The sequence below is a fragment of the Haliaeetus albicilla genome, chromosome 24 (genome assembly GCF_947461875.1).
Source record: "Haliaeetus albicilla chromosome 24, bHalAlb1.1, whole genome shotgun sequence".
NCBI lineage: Eukaryota > Metazoa > Chordata > Aves > Accipitriformes > Accipitridae > Haliaeetus > Haliaeetus albicilla.
This window is the reverse complement of record NC_091506.1, coordinates 10,762,007-10,777,193: the sequence shown is the minus strand read 5'-3', so window position 1 is coordinate 10,777,193 and position 15,187 is coordinate 10,762,007. Positions and strand designations below refer to the sequence as shown.

Genomic DNA, 15,187 nt, shown 5'->3' with positions numbered 1-15,187 from the left:
GAGCATCGTCGATACCCCCAGCACCGCCACCGCCGCCCCTGCCACCAGCAGCTCCTCCTCCAAGTACAGAGGTGTCAACGCAGCCAAACCCGCAGCCCGATGTCAGTGCAAGCCGAGGAGCCTTACTCAGCTCCATTCAAAACTTTCAGAAGGGAACTCTGAAGAAAACACAAACGTGCGACTACAGTGCTCCCAGGATCAGCTGAGGCCGCTGGTCACACCAGGATTGAATTCCCTCTCCCCCTCCTGTGCTGTCTAGGAACCAGACCCTCCTGACCAGTGACTGATCCACCAGCATATAGCGGCTAATCACGCTGTAGCTCCGTTTACCCCTATTTCAGCTTTCCTTGAGTAGCAGCACTGCCCTGTCTGAATTGCATTGCCATGGTGTGATAAGTACTCCATTCTTTACTTGGTTTCAAGAACTTTGTTCTCTAGCTACAGTTTCAGGGGTACAGCAACTTCTATATAGCTGAATAAAAATCTGAAAATAGGAATGACCATGATCATGGTGAATTAATGCTTTTTTTTTTCTAGCTCTATTCCACCCCTTTTTTCAAATTACACAAATGTAGTTTTAGTCTGCTCAGTTTTTCAACTCTTTTCATGCACTTGTAACTCATCTTAATTCTTGCTGCATTGAATGAGCAAGTTTTGTTCTAGATAATCCAACTCCTCCCAACCCTTAAAGTATACTGCACAGGTGAGGGAACGAGAGAATTAAATCTTATTCCCACCGTATTTGCTGGTGGAATAAAAATGCTGTCTCATTAAACTTGTTTAAATGGACATCCTACCTGTAACTCTAAGGGAAAGTGTTTTTAAATGAGGAGACAGTTGAAATGGGATTTAATAGGGCACTGGGTTATTATTCTTGATTTAGTTAAATGCAAAGTTACTTCAAGTTTATTCAACAGCTTAAACTTTATTGAAAGATCCTTTTTGATTTAAAACCTTAAAAAAATTGCACTTTAAAGGATTATAGATAATCCATTTTTTTAAATTCAAGTACATCAGTGTTTTGTTACTATGCAGAGAATGTCTGTACAAAGTTTCATGTAACCTGTGATATTCAGTCATTTTTATTAAAATGTTAATGGAATTCCTTCAGCAGCGTGGTGGTGGGTATATTCCGCTAGGATTGCACCTGCAAGCCAGACTTCCTAAGAACCTAATAGCACTTCTGCTAAAGAAAATACTCTGAAAGGTATTCGTAGCCCTTAACTAAAATAGGACCCGAGCTCTTCTGTCTACTTACAGAGGTAAGTATCTCCTCTCCAACAGTTCAGCGGAAGGGCAGCCTACCTGGAGAATAGAGCAGGCCACACTGCACAGGCTCCTAGAGGCAGCTCTCGCTCTGTACCAGAAGCTGCTGAACAAAGGCTAGCAGAGCTCTCCCTGCCTGACAGGAATAGCCCCTTAGCTAAACCCTGGTATGTGGTGATCTGCCAAAAGGCTGCTGCCACTGTTTCCCAGTTCTTCAAACACAGTCCATGCGGCTGCTGCGTCAGACCCAGGCTCAGCGCGTGTGCGTGAAATAACTTATTTTGCATTGTAAGAACTGTAGTTTGAGCATGCCATTGTTAGCACATATGATGAGTTTAAAAAAATAATACATAAAGCAAAGCATCTGGGCAAGTATTTTTTTTTATCACCGTATGTGGCAGCTAGTGAAGAAAAATTCTATAGCGTTTCCCATCACCTACTGAAGAGGATCAGGATCTTTATTTAAGCTCTTGTGCAGAAGCTTTCCTGCATGAGCAGAGTGCTCTTCGAAACTAAACATGTTAGCCAACTCTTAACCCATACTGCAGGCTTCCAAACCCACTTTTGTACAGATAGTTGCACTTAACTGTTGAACTGAAAAGCAAGGCTTCACTCACTCCAGTTTGATCATTCACCTTTAATAAGCCTTGCGACCATGGGCTCCTAGAGAGCTGTACAGCATTCCAGGGCAGGACTTGGGGCCCCCTCTTGCTCACTGCAGTTCTTCACTCAACCACCACTACAGCCAACAGTTTAACACAACGGGTGTGGTTATTACAAGCCAAGCAGAAATGGAGGATTTTTTCCTCATTCTGAATTTAGAATAGGATTTCTCCACATAGAGTAGCACTAACCCACCTGTACTGTTGAACGAACAAGCATTACCACATCATTGCTTACACGAACTATGGCTTAGAGGGTAACCCCATATAAATATTCTGGGAGATCACTATACTTTGCCCACTGTACAAAAAGTTCATGTAGCTATACAACAAAAGTTATGCATACAACTTGCCCTACACCATTAATACTTTGTAAAGCAGGACTTTAAAACATGTATTTACAACTTAGATATTCAAAGTTTTCTTCACTGCAAATATTATATCCTTCACTTGAGGTATGCAGTTATCTTCTAAAATTTTTGCGTAAGGCATAGGAACATCTGCACCGGTAACACGCACAGCTGGAGCATCCAAGTAGTTAAAGGCAGATCCTGAAACAGAAAACAGTTGTCAGGTTGCCATGCGCTACCGTTTTCTCTCAATTCAATTTCTTAATCTTAATCCATTTAAACAATTTTATTCCTGCAGCTCCAATATTCCAGAGAGCTGTTCCTGCTTGTTCATCTTCACACACTATGGTTTAGACTGAAAGTTTCCATCTTACTTCTCACACAGTCGAGTTTCTGGGATAAGAATTACTCGCAACAGAAGACTAGCTCGATCCACCCTGTGAAAATCTCTAGAGCAAGACAGCTAGGCTCAACCTCCTCAGATACAAACCCCTAACTTTGCCTTCATCTGGCTTTATCAAGAAGTTGTCAGGATTTAGACTAGGGAATGAGATCAAGAAGTATATTGCAAAACTCGGTACCTTCCATGATCCTGGCACAGATTTCTGCTCCTACTCCAAATTGTGGCCAACCTCCTTCTACAGTTACAAGATGGTTTGTCTTTACAACGCTGGCTTCCACTGTTTCAATATCCATTGGTCGAATGGTACGCAGATTTATAACCTGGGGGGGGGGGGGGGGTAGAAAAGGGAATGTGCGAGTTTTGCTATGATTTAAGCCTGTCGGTTACCACTGTTTGTGTACAGTGCCCTTTAGCACTTTCATCTATCCTGACTTTGAAGACAAGACTTAAAGTTAATAAAATTTCTAACTTTTTTCTGGCAGAGACTGTGCAGAACAGTTTCTCCTGGCTCCTGGAAAAGCCCAAGTAGGTGACTCTTGCTCTATCGAGATACAACCGTACTAATACATATTGTCATTGTTCTGCTTACCATACAGCTGGGTCAATCTGAAAATCATTAGTAGTTCTGCCTTAACTTTGTGATGAAAAGGTCAAATGCAGAAACATGAAATGCACATGCTGTTAAGGCATTTACAAATATAAGAAGCTTGTAGTTAATAACACTGAAGTTTTGCAGAGCCTGAACAGGAAGTCCCTCTGCTTTTTTCCCCACTTCAGGGAAAGAGACAAACAACAGAAATCCCACCCACCTCACACTCTACACCTTCTTTGGCAAGTACAGCAGCTGCTTCCAAACAGTGTCCAACAGGTCTTGAGTGTGACACTAACGTAACATGTGTTCCTAGAACAGAAACAAGTGTTTAAAAAGAAAAAAAACCCTAAATGTAAAGTTCCTTACATTTATTTGAAATGCTAAGTATTCTGCACAAAGAGTGGTAGTGAAGGACTATGCTAAGACACAAACTTTACCCTTTAATTCAGGGAACTGAAGATATATTTAATATAGTTTCTAGATTATCCTTTTCAAACATTCATGTAATTCAGTGGTAAATTATAAACAAATGGGCTGAAATACTACAGTGATCTCTTTTTGCATTTTTGACAAACATTACATAGGTGAGGAAAAAAGTTTTTCAGGCATCATCTACTCTATATACTATGGAACAAATCCTTTAGAAGGGTATAGCTTTAGATAAGATATAGAGAATCAGGTGATCTTTCCTTGTATGGGCAACAGAAAAATAAAGTATACTACTGGATAAAATAACATTGGAACATTTAACATTTGACACACTTTTCTGTGTCCCATGACAGCAGTATTCTGAATAGCTAAGAAGTTAAAAAAACTCCCCAAGCAGTTTGGTTAATATGGAAACAAACTGTATTCTCAGCTTACCTTGCCTTTCTATTTTAGCTTTTCCAATTGGAACAACAAAATCCTTTGACTGTGCCTGTTCAGACATTTCAAAGGGAACACCATACAGTAATTCATTTTCCAGCATCACAACTAGAAGAAAACATACTTTGATTAACATATACATCTGCAGGCACAGGACTGTACTTATGATTAACGGCACTGCAGCAGACTAGTTCAAGATACTAAGCCCATCCAGACAACAAGGACTTGAGTATGTTTGCAGAAGCAATTAAAAAAAAAATCATCACAGTCTTAATGCTGAATTATTTAAAAAATTATCTACAATTAGTCTTAAATGAGATCAGGTATTTAACTTCTGGTACGTGATGATAGAATCATGAGTTTTAGAAAGGTCTTAGATTTTGCATGCCTATTTGTGAAAAATAAAGAGAAAGGTTGCCCTGCTTTTAATTAATGACATTCTGAATTTATCATCTGAACTTCATGATCTGTAAAAATGAGTTACATAGACACTGTATATGCAGGAACTCCTCCTGACTCATCTTCATCCTTTTTAACCCCTTTACGATAGATTCATAAATGCTTCTAAGTTTCCTGATTGGTACCAAACTAGCAGTAAAGATATGTAGCTGGCAACAGCACAAAACTAGTCTACTGCTAGCAAGGCAAGTGACTATTAGGAAAAGAATACATACTTCTGTGCCTTTGTAAGTACCCTAAAGCTGCAGTAAAGCAACCTTAAGTATTTTAGGGTTTAACAATCTTTTGTTTGTTTGTTTTAAATGGGGCAGGAGGAGAAAACAGACATTGTTTTCAGGATCGAGTGCTAGGTGTTGTCATGATCTGCCTGTGTTCACCTGGATTATCATCCCGTATTGATGCTTTCAGCAGACCTCTGGCATCTTCTGAGCTCCAAGGACTAACAACTTTCAGTCCCGGGCAATGCCCATACCAAGCGGCGAAGCACTGTGAGTGCTGAGCAGCGACTCCAGCTGATGCCCCATTGGGGCCCCGGAAGACAATGGGAACAGCGATTGATCCTGCAGACATGTAACAGGTCTTGGCAGCAGAGTTTATAACCTGATCGATTGCTTGCATGGAGAAGTTGAACGTCATGAATTCACACACTGGTCTCAACCCTGCCTATTAAATATGTTAAAATACGTATTAGTATGTTTTTACATAAAACCAATTTATTTTTAGTTTTTAAATCAGAAGGAGAGGAATGCAAATTTACAAACCATAGCAGCACCGACAGCGATTCCTGTGAAGCCCATCTGAAAGAGAAGGGAACCAAGGAGTAAGCACGGGGCGGGGGGGGGGGGAGCGGCTGATGGAAGGGACCGCCAGAGTAGAAGACAGCGCAGCCCTACCTCCGATATCGGGGTGTCGATCACCCTCTTGTCCCCGTACTTCTTCCAGAGACCCCTGGAGATCTGCAGGGCAGGAGAGGGGAGTCAGGGCCCGCCCGAGGCCCTTTCCCGGCCCGGTAACGACATCCACATACCTTGTAGGCGCCATCGTACTGAGCCACCTCCTCGCCCAGCAGAAAGACGCGCTCGTCCCGCTCCAGCTCCTCATCCAGCGCCTGGTTGAGCGCGTCCCGCACCGTCACCTGCGAGACACCGGCTGCCGGGCAGGGCGGGGCACGGCCCGCAGCCGCCGGGCTCCCCACACGCCAGGGCCGCGGGGATTCGAGTCACCTCGCCTCGCCTCGCCTCACCGCCCACCCGCCCCGGGCCCGGCCGCCTCCCCCGAGAGGGACGAGCCCCTTTCCCCCAACCCCTCCTTCGGGGCAATCCTAACTCCCCGCGGCGGCCCCGCTACCTGTATGGCGGCGGGCGCGGACAGGCGGATCCCCCTGCGCTGCTGGAGCAGCCGCCCGGCGGCGCGGCCCCGCGGCGGGAGGCGGGCGAGGCGGGCGCCCAGCGGCGCCAGGTGCCGCAGTGCCGCCGCAGACGCCGCCATCTTGGCCGTGTCCTCTAGCGCGGAGGGAGCGGGGCGCCGGGCGCCGCCGGTGACGACGAGGCCCCGCCCCCCCGCGCGCCCTGCCCGGCGGCCTCGCCCCGCCCTCCCAGCTCTCGCGAGAACCGGCGCCCGCGACGGCGGGAGACGGGCGGCGCGGCCTTTGCACGCCACTTCCGGTTCCCCCCCCCCCCACTCCCCGGCGGCGGCGGTCGGGCCCGCCGGGGACAACCGTCCGCCCGCCCTGCGTTGGCGGGGAGGTGCATGGCTCGGGCTCGAGCGCCCCGCCCGCGGCCACGGCTTCGCCTTTTGGCGACGAGGTTTACCCGTGCCGGGCCCCTCTCAACCCTCCTCGGCGACGCCGACGTCCGGGCGCAGGGCCGAGCGCGGCCCCCCGGTTAGCGGCCCTGAGGTGAACGGGGGGCGGGCGCTGAGGCGCTTGGCGGCCCCCCGCCCCTCCCCCCACACCTACCGGAGGAAGGGGGCGCGGCCTTGGGGGCGGGGCTCGGTTAGGACACACCCTCGCTCCGCCTCCGCCCGCACCGGCGGCTCAACTCCGGGCTCGAGCTCCGTCGTCCCCGCCGCCGCCGGGCTCCGCCTCAGCTGCGCCCGTGAGTGCCGGGCCGGGCCGGGCCGGGCCGTGGGGGGCGCGCGGGGCTGGGCGCCCGGAGCCTGCCCTGGTTCGGGGCAGCGGTGAGGGGCCGGGCTCCCGGGTGGGGCGGGGTGCCCGCAGCCTCCGTGGGGGAGCGCCTTAAGGCGGGACGGCCGCGTCCCGGGTGGGGGGTGAGGGGCTGGGCTCCCCGGGACCGGGCCCCTCGGGGCCTTTTCGGTGCTGGGGGAGGGCTGTGGGGCGGCAGGATGCCGGGGCCGCGGTGTTAGGGTGAGGATGGTGCCTGGGTCCTGTTCCCGGTTGGGCTGGGGGAAGGAGCGCGGAAGATGCCGGGGTGGGAGCCGGGGTGCCCGGAGGTGATTTCTGGCAGGGAGAGTCTGGGATATGCGGGCTCTGTCCCGCTCTGCGAAGGGAGGGGGTCCTCCTGCCCCACCGGGGAGCGGAGGCAGAGCTGGGATACTGGTTTGGGGTGGGGGTGAGGGTGTGGGCTCTTGGGTCACTTGCAGGGGAGGGGAAGCAAAATGTCTGGGTTTGTTTCCAGCATCTTTGCTGAATCATTGTGATCCTGGGGAGGGTTCTTCCACCATGAGCTCTCTGGCTCCTCTGTGATGGAAACTGGCACTTCCCAGCTCCTGCTGCAGGCCTGGGCCCCTCTCTGGCCTGGGCTCACAGGAAGGATTTCTGTCCCTGTCTTGCTGTCACTCCTCGGTCCGTGCATGTGCCGAGCCCCATTGGCGTGTGCGGGGAGGCTCAGTGTTTCTGACCCCTGCCTTCCTCCAGAACTGTTTGGAGACACGTTTCCACATGGAGACAACTACTGGTTAGTTTCACAGAAGCAAAATACATGGGTAAAACCCAAACATCATCATGGGTGCTGAAAGCCTGGGTGCCTTGGGTTGCTTCAGCAGTGCAGGACCAAGCTAGATACAAGTGTCTTCCTTTGGCTCTCGTGAGAGGAGGGCCAAAATGATATCGTGATGTGGGCGCTTCAAACAAGTAGCAATTAAAATAAATATTGGGAACCTGGACTTAAACCAGGATGTCATAGAGCTCCTCGGGGTAGGGAAGGAAACTTCAGGAGCTTGGAATTTATAGTGAAGCAATTAGACATAAAGGAATGAAAATGCTGAGTAGCTGGCGTGAGCATTTTTCCCTCCTGCCCGAGGTGAAGACTAAATATTAGTAAAAAGCAACTAAAGAAAAGCAAGAACTAAGTTAATTTTTAATAAACTTATGTTAGTCATTATAAACTCAACATGTGTAGAAGGTGATGGATGCTTTCTTTAGTGAAGCTGATGTGCCAAATTACCAGAAGATTTGGTAACTGGTTGTTTTAAGAGCTAGCCTCTTCCTCACTCCCTTGGTTAGAGTATCGTGGTGCTGGAGCCTCATGGGTTCACTCTGTAGACTGTCGTCTCACTGTACAATTTGGTGGAGTACAGTCATCACTGGTGCTAGCTTAGTTTTTGTCAGTTCAGGTGAGTCATCAATAATGATTTACAATAAAATCTTGCCTTTCAAATGTTATGACTGGCTGGGGAATAGAGAAGGCTGTCCATGTACAGCGTAACTGTGCTGAGGGCAGGAGTTCCTTCTCATCTTTGGAGATCTAAATATGAGAGGCAGGGAGCTTACTACGTGGGTGAGTAGCTTGAAATACCAAATATATTTATCTGTATAAGTGGAGTGCTAGCTTTGCACTTTTTAATTTTTAAGTTGCCAATGGTAGAATTCCTGTCAACTCTGTTTTGACCTGGAAATCTAAGGTAACTATTAAGGTTAAACAGACAGTTTGTGTGGAGGTTAAACAGCTTGTGTTGTAATATTGACACCAAACTGTCCACTGAAGACTAGTCCCACAAGTAAATCCTTTAATTCTTTTGTTGGAAAAACTAGATGAAAAACATTCAGAGCAATTTGGGTGGTGCGTGCCTCTTGACTTTTAACTGTTAGTTGTATTTCTGCTCCTCCTTCAAGTAGCTGCATATGACATCAGTGCAGTGGTTTTCTCCAGGTGCAGTGTGTAGCCTGTGGCCTTGACCAAATGCAGTGCATGTGGTCCCAGCAGTGCAAATGCTTGGCAGTGCTGCTGGCATCCCCTGGCCTGTCCTGAGCCCATGTGTGTTTATTCACAGATGCAGATGTTCAGCTGACTCTCATTTGCTTTCTCTCAATTTCAGCTTGCAAAATGGTTGCATGTTAGCATCTCTGTTCTGGGAGAAGTCCTGCTGAAGTTAATGGAACTACCTGTTGCAGTAGCGTTGCTGGTAAAATAGCCTTGTAATCCTCTGAGTCATAACATATGAAACAAGAGTGAGTGTTCTATAAATGCAGTTATCCAATTAGTGTATTAAGTATAAAATGATGACTTGAGTGCTTTTCAAAGGTACTTGCTTCTCATTGTGCCTTTCTAGTTTTGGATGTGCTTGGTGCTGGGCTACAGCAGCAGCTGTGATGACCATGTTAATGCTGCATCATATCTTCTCCCTGCTTGCAGAAGCAGCTTAACGAAAGCAGGACTGTGGTTTGACACAATCAGTGCACTTCTGCTCTTGCCAGAGAATGACATCCTGTTTGGCTTAAATGGTGTCAGCAGTTTGTCTGGCTGAATTTCATCTTAAATGAGTATTTCTTACGGTTATTAAAGGCAGGCTGTCTTGGGATATGGCTACATGTCATCTGTTATCTGCTGTCTGGACACAAGTAGCCATGTTAGCGAGGCTGTCCATGGGTGCGGTACGTTGTTGTGTGACACAGGGACAAGAGCTGGCTTGAGGCTGCCCATCCCGGCGTATGGATGAAGTGTGTCTGCCCACCCCCACCGATGCATCACTGTATTTCATTCATGAAGAATTTAAAGCATTGTTGAAAAAGTGTATGTCATGAAGCACGTACGTCCCCACCCTTGTTGTGATGTGGTTTGCTAGTCCTTATCTCGGGTTGCACCTAAACAGAGCTCTTTTTGCCTGTGAAGTTGTCTAGAAATTCAGAGCTCCCAGACTGATGAGGGAAGCAGCGGGTAGTTGTGATCACACTCAGGCATTTTGGGATGGCATCCCAGTATCATCCCTTTGCATTGTGCATCTTGCTCCAGCACTGGCTTTGCCAGGGAGGTTTGTGTGTGCCTAGTGATTCTGGATCCTTACACAAAGGTCAGTGAGACTTCTCGATGCACTTACATGTTGAGGGCTGGGTTTGTTTCAGCTAATTGCTTTCGTAAATTATTCACTCCGGTGTTACATAGCAGTGCTGTGATCAAAGATTAGTTCATGCTGTCGTACAGACAGGCGGTGTCATCTGTTTCTTTCCCTGATAAAGAAAGTCTTGATTCATCTGTCATTTGGACTTAGATGCTGACCAAAATCACATAGTATCAGTTTACCAGTTTAGATAACTCTGGTGGACATCTGTCTGCCTTTGAAATATTCTGAATGTATAATTCCAGTTAATTTTGTTAAGACTGCAGAGCTCTTCCATCATGATTACTGGTGAAGTTTTTGGCTGGCTGCATCATTTCACTTTCAAGTGAGTGTTCTCCTTTAATATCAGTACCAGTCTCTCCTATGTTTTCAGTGCATCTGCATGTTATACTGGTGTTGCGCTTGAACAGAATAACACCTGTAAGTGCTGGAATTTAAAAGGTCTGGCCTGTTGATAGAAGTTAATGAGCTGTACTTGAGTGACAATTCCAAATAAAGAAAACCTGAATGAATTCACTTCTTGATTTGTGAGTAGTTAAAAAAAATAATTACAGAGGTTGGCAAAAGAGCTGGCATTCCAGGTTTATCTGCTGTCAGATGCGGGGGGGGTGGGGTGCTTTAATGTACTTTCATGAGGCATGCTCCGTCTCTAATTTGTAAAAATAGGATCCTGGTATGACTAGTTCTGTATCTTAGTATTCCTTAGTCTTCTGTTGTCTGACCTCACGATTTTCATACACTGATTTTGTTTTTTTTACTCTTTAATACATCTGAGATGCAGCTGCAGCTGTGGTCGTGCTGCTGGCCCCTGAAGGCCAGACCTGCTGGACACTGTTGTGCCCAGGCTGTGGGTTTGGGCAGGGTAGCAGAGCCCAGAGAGGTGGGGTGTGCTGCCTTGTTCAGTGGTGAATGAGACCAACCTTGTTTGCTAGGAATGAGAACGGCAAGTAATCTTTTTGGTTGGGAATTAACAGTGAACGTTCACTTGTTTCGGAATGTAGGGCTCTGGCTTGGCTAAATCTTTGTGCAGCTTTTAGCTGGGTGACTGTGTATTGAAGTTTGCTAGTAAAGAGGATGGGAGCAGAAGTCTTGGTAACTCTGTGGTCTTTAAGATGTAAAAATAAACAAAGCTGAGAAGCTGTACCCTACTTAAAACAGACTGACCTAAATTTTCAGCAATTCTAGCAGAGAGGCAGGCTCTGGGTAGGGATAAAGGCTTACTGATGACTGGCATGCATCACTTGACATGGTTGACAGGCCACTTTTGGAAAATCTCCACTGGTGTCTGGGGTCACTCACTGCCCGCCCTCCCCTTGAGTTGCACAACCCAGGCTGTGGCTTTCCGTTGCTGTGCTCATGTAGAGAGAGTCCCCTTGTTATGCAAGTCAGCAGTTCAGCATCTTCTGGGAAGTTATGGCATGAACCACTTCTCAAATTGCTTTTGTTGGAGCATTGTTGAAAAGATGTTTGATGTCCTCTGGCTGGTCCCTAAAGAGATTTTGTTCGAGAGTGCATATGTGTCTGTGAGGTCCATTCATACTCTTTTGTTTGTAGATTGATGTTCTTGCTATCAATTGCAGTTCTCCACTACTGAATTATTAATTCCGCAATGAGATTTTTTTTTTTTCTTCTTACTCTTCGTTGACTTTCATGCTTGATTTATTCTTCTATGTGGTTTGAAACTGGAGCATGGGAATTTTGACTAATATTAACAGATCACACATATGACCTCAATGGTGGCTAAATAAACTTCTTTAATTGGGAAAAGGACATCTGTCTTTCAAAGTACTCGCAGTTGCCCAGGTGAAAGGTTGTCCTTTTGTGAACGTATATTATCCTCAGAGGCACATTGCTTGTTATTTAATGAAACTGGGATGGTCAGACAGCTGGTGGAGTGATCACCCCTGTGCTCCGGAGGCAGTCCTATGGGTAGTGTGAAGGGAGAAGGAGGGCAAAGCTTGTTTGTAGATTCTTCTGCTAATGTGGCTTTGTAGCTGAATGCTTTCATGGCAGAGAGCCTGCCTTTGATTAGAAAGCATTCCCCTCGGTTGTTCTTGTAGGTACTGATGGTCTGCCATGTTTTATTCTTTGTTTTGTGTTTCTGTGTGTGCTTTTTCCTGCAGGGAGATAATAAGAGGCGAATCGCGTATCCTTTCGGCAACCTTCTGTTAAACTTGGAATACCACAGTTCAAGCAATTGAACAGATGGATAATGGAGACTGGGGATATATGGTAAGTGAGCTTGTGTAAGTGTGTGCTGTGCAGTACAACTGGGCTTTCAAGATCTTGCAGTAAGAATCCTTCCAGATCTGTGTGGATTCAGAGCTTCAGTCATGTGAGAAGAAAAACCGTGCGTGTTACAACAGCTTGCTTACATTCTCTGGAGTGTTTCACCTTGCATGCTATTTGTGGGGAGAGCTCCAACTCATGTTTGCCAGGTGCAATCAGTGAGTACTTAACTGACACCTTAAGCTCACTGTTACCATTTTTCTAACATGCAAAAGTTGAAGACGGTTTATGCTTCCTGCATATAATTTTAAGCATTTAATTTTAATTTGTAATTTTATTTATCAAGAAAGATATTTTTCCTTGTAAACCGTGTCTCAAACTAGACAAACGCATCTTATTTTTTGCCTGTTCTCTTTCTCTAAACATTCTGCTGCCATGCATATGTCTCTTTTCTCTGGCTGGCCTCAGTCCTGGTTGTTAGGGTTGGTGGCCAGATGGGATTTATGTTCCTTTCTCTCTTGCTTCCTCATGTGCTATCTGGAAGCTGATGCAGACTGGTTTGTGCTCTGCCCCCCTCTTCTACACAGCATGCTTATTTGCTAAGAAATATTTCTTTTTAGAGTTAAAAGCTAAAAGTTCTTTTTTGTTTGCTTGTTTTAATGATGCCTTTTAACCAGAGCATGGGTGATTTTGATTTTGAGCTCTTGGTCCTGTGTCTAAACTTGCATAAGATTTGTTCAGCTGATTTTTTTTTTCTTTCTTTCTCTTTTTTTTGGTTTTGTTTTGTTCTAGAATGAGACAGATTGTGAAAGTAAGGAACACTGATGGGCCTCATTCAGACTAACTTGTTCTTCAGGAAATCTCTCTGTTCTCATTTCCCCATCTGTAGAATGGGAAAAAAACTTGTTGCCCAAATGCAAAACTTGCTTCTGTGACAGTAGCGCAGTTGTTAAGATTTCTAAAGCGTTCTGGAAATGTGCATTCTGAATGTTAAGTATCGTCCTGTCTAGTTGCCAGTTGTGCCTTGTTGCTAGGTGGCTTGGATTTGTTCGGGTTTAAACACCGCTTAAAGGCTTCGAATGGGAGAAGTGTGATTCTCTGCAGAGCCTGCAGTTTTCAAACAGTATTTGCCATGTGTGTCAGTGAGCCGATCAAATCTTCTTGTGGTGGCTTGATAAACTCTGCGATTTCTCTCTTTCTAGATGACTGATCCAGTCACGCTAAATGTGGGTGGACACATGTACACGACATCCCTCACAACTCTAACGAGATATCCTGACTCAATGCTTGGGGCCATGTTCAGGGGAGACTTCCCCACTGCCAGGGACTCTCAGGGCAATTACTTTATTGACAGAGATGGACCACTTTTCCGTTATGTTCTTAACTTTTTAAGGACCTCAGAGCTCACTTTGCCACTGGACTTCAAGGAGTTCGACCTACTTCGGAAGGAAGCGGACTTCTATCAGATTGAACCGCTAATTCAATGTCTTAATGACCCCAAGCCGCTGTATCCCGTGGATACCTTTGAGGAGGTGGTGGAGCTGTCCAGCACCCGGAAGCTTTCCAAGTACTCCAATCCGGTGGCTGTAATCATCACGCAGCTCACTATCACGACAAAAGTCCATTCGTTACTGGAGGGTATTTCAAACCACTTCACAAAGTGGAATAAGCATATGATGGACACCAGGGACTGCCAGGTTTCCTTCACTTTTGGGCCATGTGATTACCACCAGGAAGTATCGCTCAGAGTCCATCTGATGGAGTACATCACAAAGCAGGGCTTCACGATCAGGAATACCAGAGTTCATCATATGAGCGAGCGTGCCAATGAAAACACAGTGGAGCATAACTGGACTTTCTGTAGACTGGCACGGAAAACAGATGACTGATTCTGACTCCGCAGGAGCTACTTCAGTGATTAGCAACTTAATTGGACAGTAAACCCAAGAGAGTCTGGATTTTGACTAAAGCAACAATGTGGGCTTTTTTTATACGACTATTTATTGTTTATCAGTAAGGACTGGAGGAGTTTCGTTCTCTAGCAGCTCTGTCCTTTTGTCCTGTTCAGAAAAAAAACCATGCATGTGCCTGTTCAGTCAAGACACCTTTTTGTTTGAAAGAGGGAGTCCGAAGAATTAGTACAATAGGGTATTTTGTGTCATTAACACAATTCTCTGATGCAACTTAAAGTGCTAAAATTACCTCCGTTTAAATGGTTTCTAATCCATCTAATGCTACGACACTGGGAGCAAGAAACAAAAAGAATTTAAAACGCAGTTGGGAAAAAGCTGCTATCATGTAGACTAATTTAGTTTCTAAATCAATAAACACTATTGTAATATTCTAGGAAAACAAATCCCACCCTTTAAAAGTACTTGATAAGTACAGTTTCTTACAGTTATGAAAACTGTTTCTTTCTATGCATATAAATCAAGCAACCAAATATTATCTGTAGCCATGGAAATATGATTAGAAATATTTATATTGGATTCTAAATGCAAAATGTCCCTGTGGTAGAATTCATATTTTTAATGCCTGGTGCAATATTATTCCCAAGTGTAATGCCTGCCAGCAAGAAGCTAATAAAAATGTGAAATACAGAATACTATTTTGTATTTTCTTCTTGTCTTCTGAAACTTTTAATAGTTAAAAAACCAAACCAAACAAAAAACCCCACCCAAACCCTGTTTTTCTGTGCTGCAGAGTAGTTCAGATGCTCTGGTTCCATTCTCCTCCATTACTGATGTACTTTGTTCCTTTTTATATTAATCAGTTGATTCAGCTGTCCTCATTATAGAAAAAGTTTTGAAAACTGCATTATGACTAACAGAAAGATGTCAAGTATTTGTACTGGCTAAAGGGATAGGGATGGAGGGAACACAGAGCCTAAATACTTGGAGCTGCTCAGTAGCATTATCTGGTTTGTCAGCGATTTATCTAGTGACTAAGAGAGTTGATAGCCATTTTGATGAATGGATCACATTCTTCCATGAAGTTCTTGTCACAGGTGGTCCTTACCACAACTGCTTTGCTCTCTGGACTGTGCGGACCACAGCTCTTTGGG

At 45.7% G+C, this 15,187-nt stretch overlaps 3 protein-coding genes across 15 annotated transcripts in view; 2 read left to right on the top strand and 1 right to left on the bottom strand.

Annotated features, from left to right (window-relative positions):
• Nucleotides 1-5,036, top strand: part of PXK (PX domain containing serine/threonine kinase like) — a 41,402-nt gene extending 36,366 nt beyond the window's left edge. For 4 of the 11 annotated variants that reach the window (XM_069812019.1, XM_069812018.1, XM_069812012.1 and 1 more), the window contains one exon: nucleotides 1-1,102. In XM_069812019.1, the coding sequence (XP_069668120.1) occupies nucleotides 1-206 (206 nt within the window). In that variant the 3' untranslated portion in view covers nucleotides 207-1,102. Of the gene's footprint in view, nucleotides 1,103-3,163; nucleotides 4,211-4,910 lie in introns of those variants that run through there. The other 7 variants (XM_069812017.1, XM_069812016.1, XM_069812022.1 and 4 more) reach the window with 4 other exon arrangements.
• PDHB (pyruvate dehydrogenase E1 subunit beta) lies at nucleotides 906-6,155 on the bottom strand. The gene is made up of 9 exons (XM_069812030.1): nucleotides 5,947-6,155; nucleotides 5,627-5,734; nucleotides 5,493-5,555; nucleotides 5,361-5,396; nucleotides 4,977-5,262; nucleotides 4,138-4,248; nucleotides 3,491-3,582; nucleotides 2,860-3,001; nucleotides 906-2,479 (listed from the first exon to the last, which is right to left on the bottom strand). Exons 1-9 carry the CDS (start codon nucleotides 6,085-6,087, stop codon nucleotides 2,334-2,336), a joined length of 1,125 nt encoding a protein of 374 aa, XP_069668131.1. The 5' UTR covers nucleotides 6,088-6,155; the 3' UTR covers nucleotides 906-2,333.
• A 117-nt stretch (nucleotides 6,156-6,272) lies between these two features.
• On the top strand, nucleotides 6,273-14,726 carry KCTD6 (potassium channel tetramerization domain containing 6). Of its 3 annotated transcripts, none has more exons than XM_069812031.1 (3): nucleotides 6,273-6,695; nucleotides 12,018-12,126; nucleotides 13,326-14,726. In XM_069812031.1, exons 2-3 carry the CDS (start codon nucleotides 12,100-12,102, stop codon nucleotides 14,010-14,012), a joined length of 714 nt encoding a protein of 237 aa, XP_069668132.1. In that variant the 5' UTR covers nucleotides 6,273-6,695; nucleotides 12,018-12,099; the 3' UTR covers nucleotides 14,013-14,726. The 3 variants fall into 3 exon arrangements, with proteins under 3 accessions (XP_069668132.1, XP_069668134.1, XP_069668133.1); XM_069812033.1 differs by lacking the exon at nucleotides 6,273-6,695 and adding an exon at nucleotides 7,189-7,514; XM_069812032.1 differs by lacking the exon at nucleotides 6,273-6,695 and adding an exon at nucleotides 8,875-8,961.
• The last annotated feature ends 461 nt before the right edge of the window (nucleotides 14,727-15,187 follow it).

Bases quoted from the DNA above. Each gene is read 5' to 3' on its own strand.
- KCTD6 (XM_069812031.1), top strand. From the start codon at position 12,100: ATGGATAATGGAGACTGGGGATATATG. The intron at 12,127-13,325 runs GTAAGTGAGCTT...CTCTCTTTCTAG, and splicing joins ATGGAGACTGGGGATATATG to ATGACTGATCCAGTCACGCT.
- PDHB (XM_069812030.1), bottom strand. From the start codon at position 6,087: ATGGCGGCGTCTGCGGCGGCACTGCGGCACCTGGCGCCGCTGGGCGCC. The intron at 5,556-5,626 runs GTATGTGGATGT...CCTGCCCTGCAG, and splicing joins AGTACGATGGCGCCTACAAG to ATCTCCAGGGGTCTCTGGAA. The intron at 5,397-5,492 runs GTAGGGCTGCGC...CTTCTCTTTCAG, and splicing joins TCGACACCCCGATATCGGAG to ATGGGCTTCACAGGAATCGC.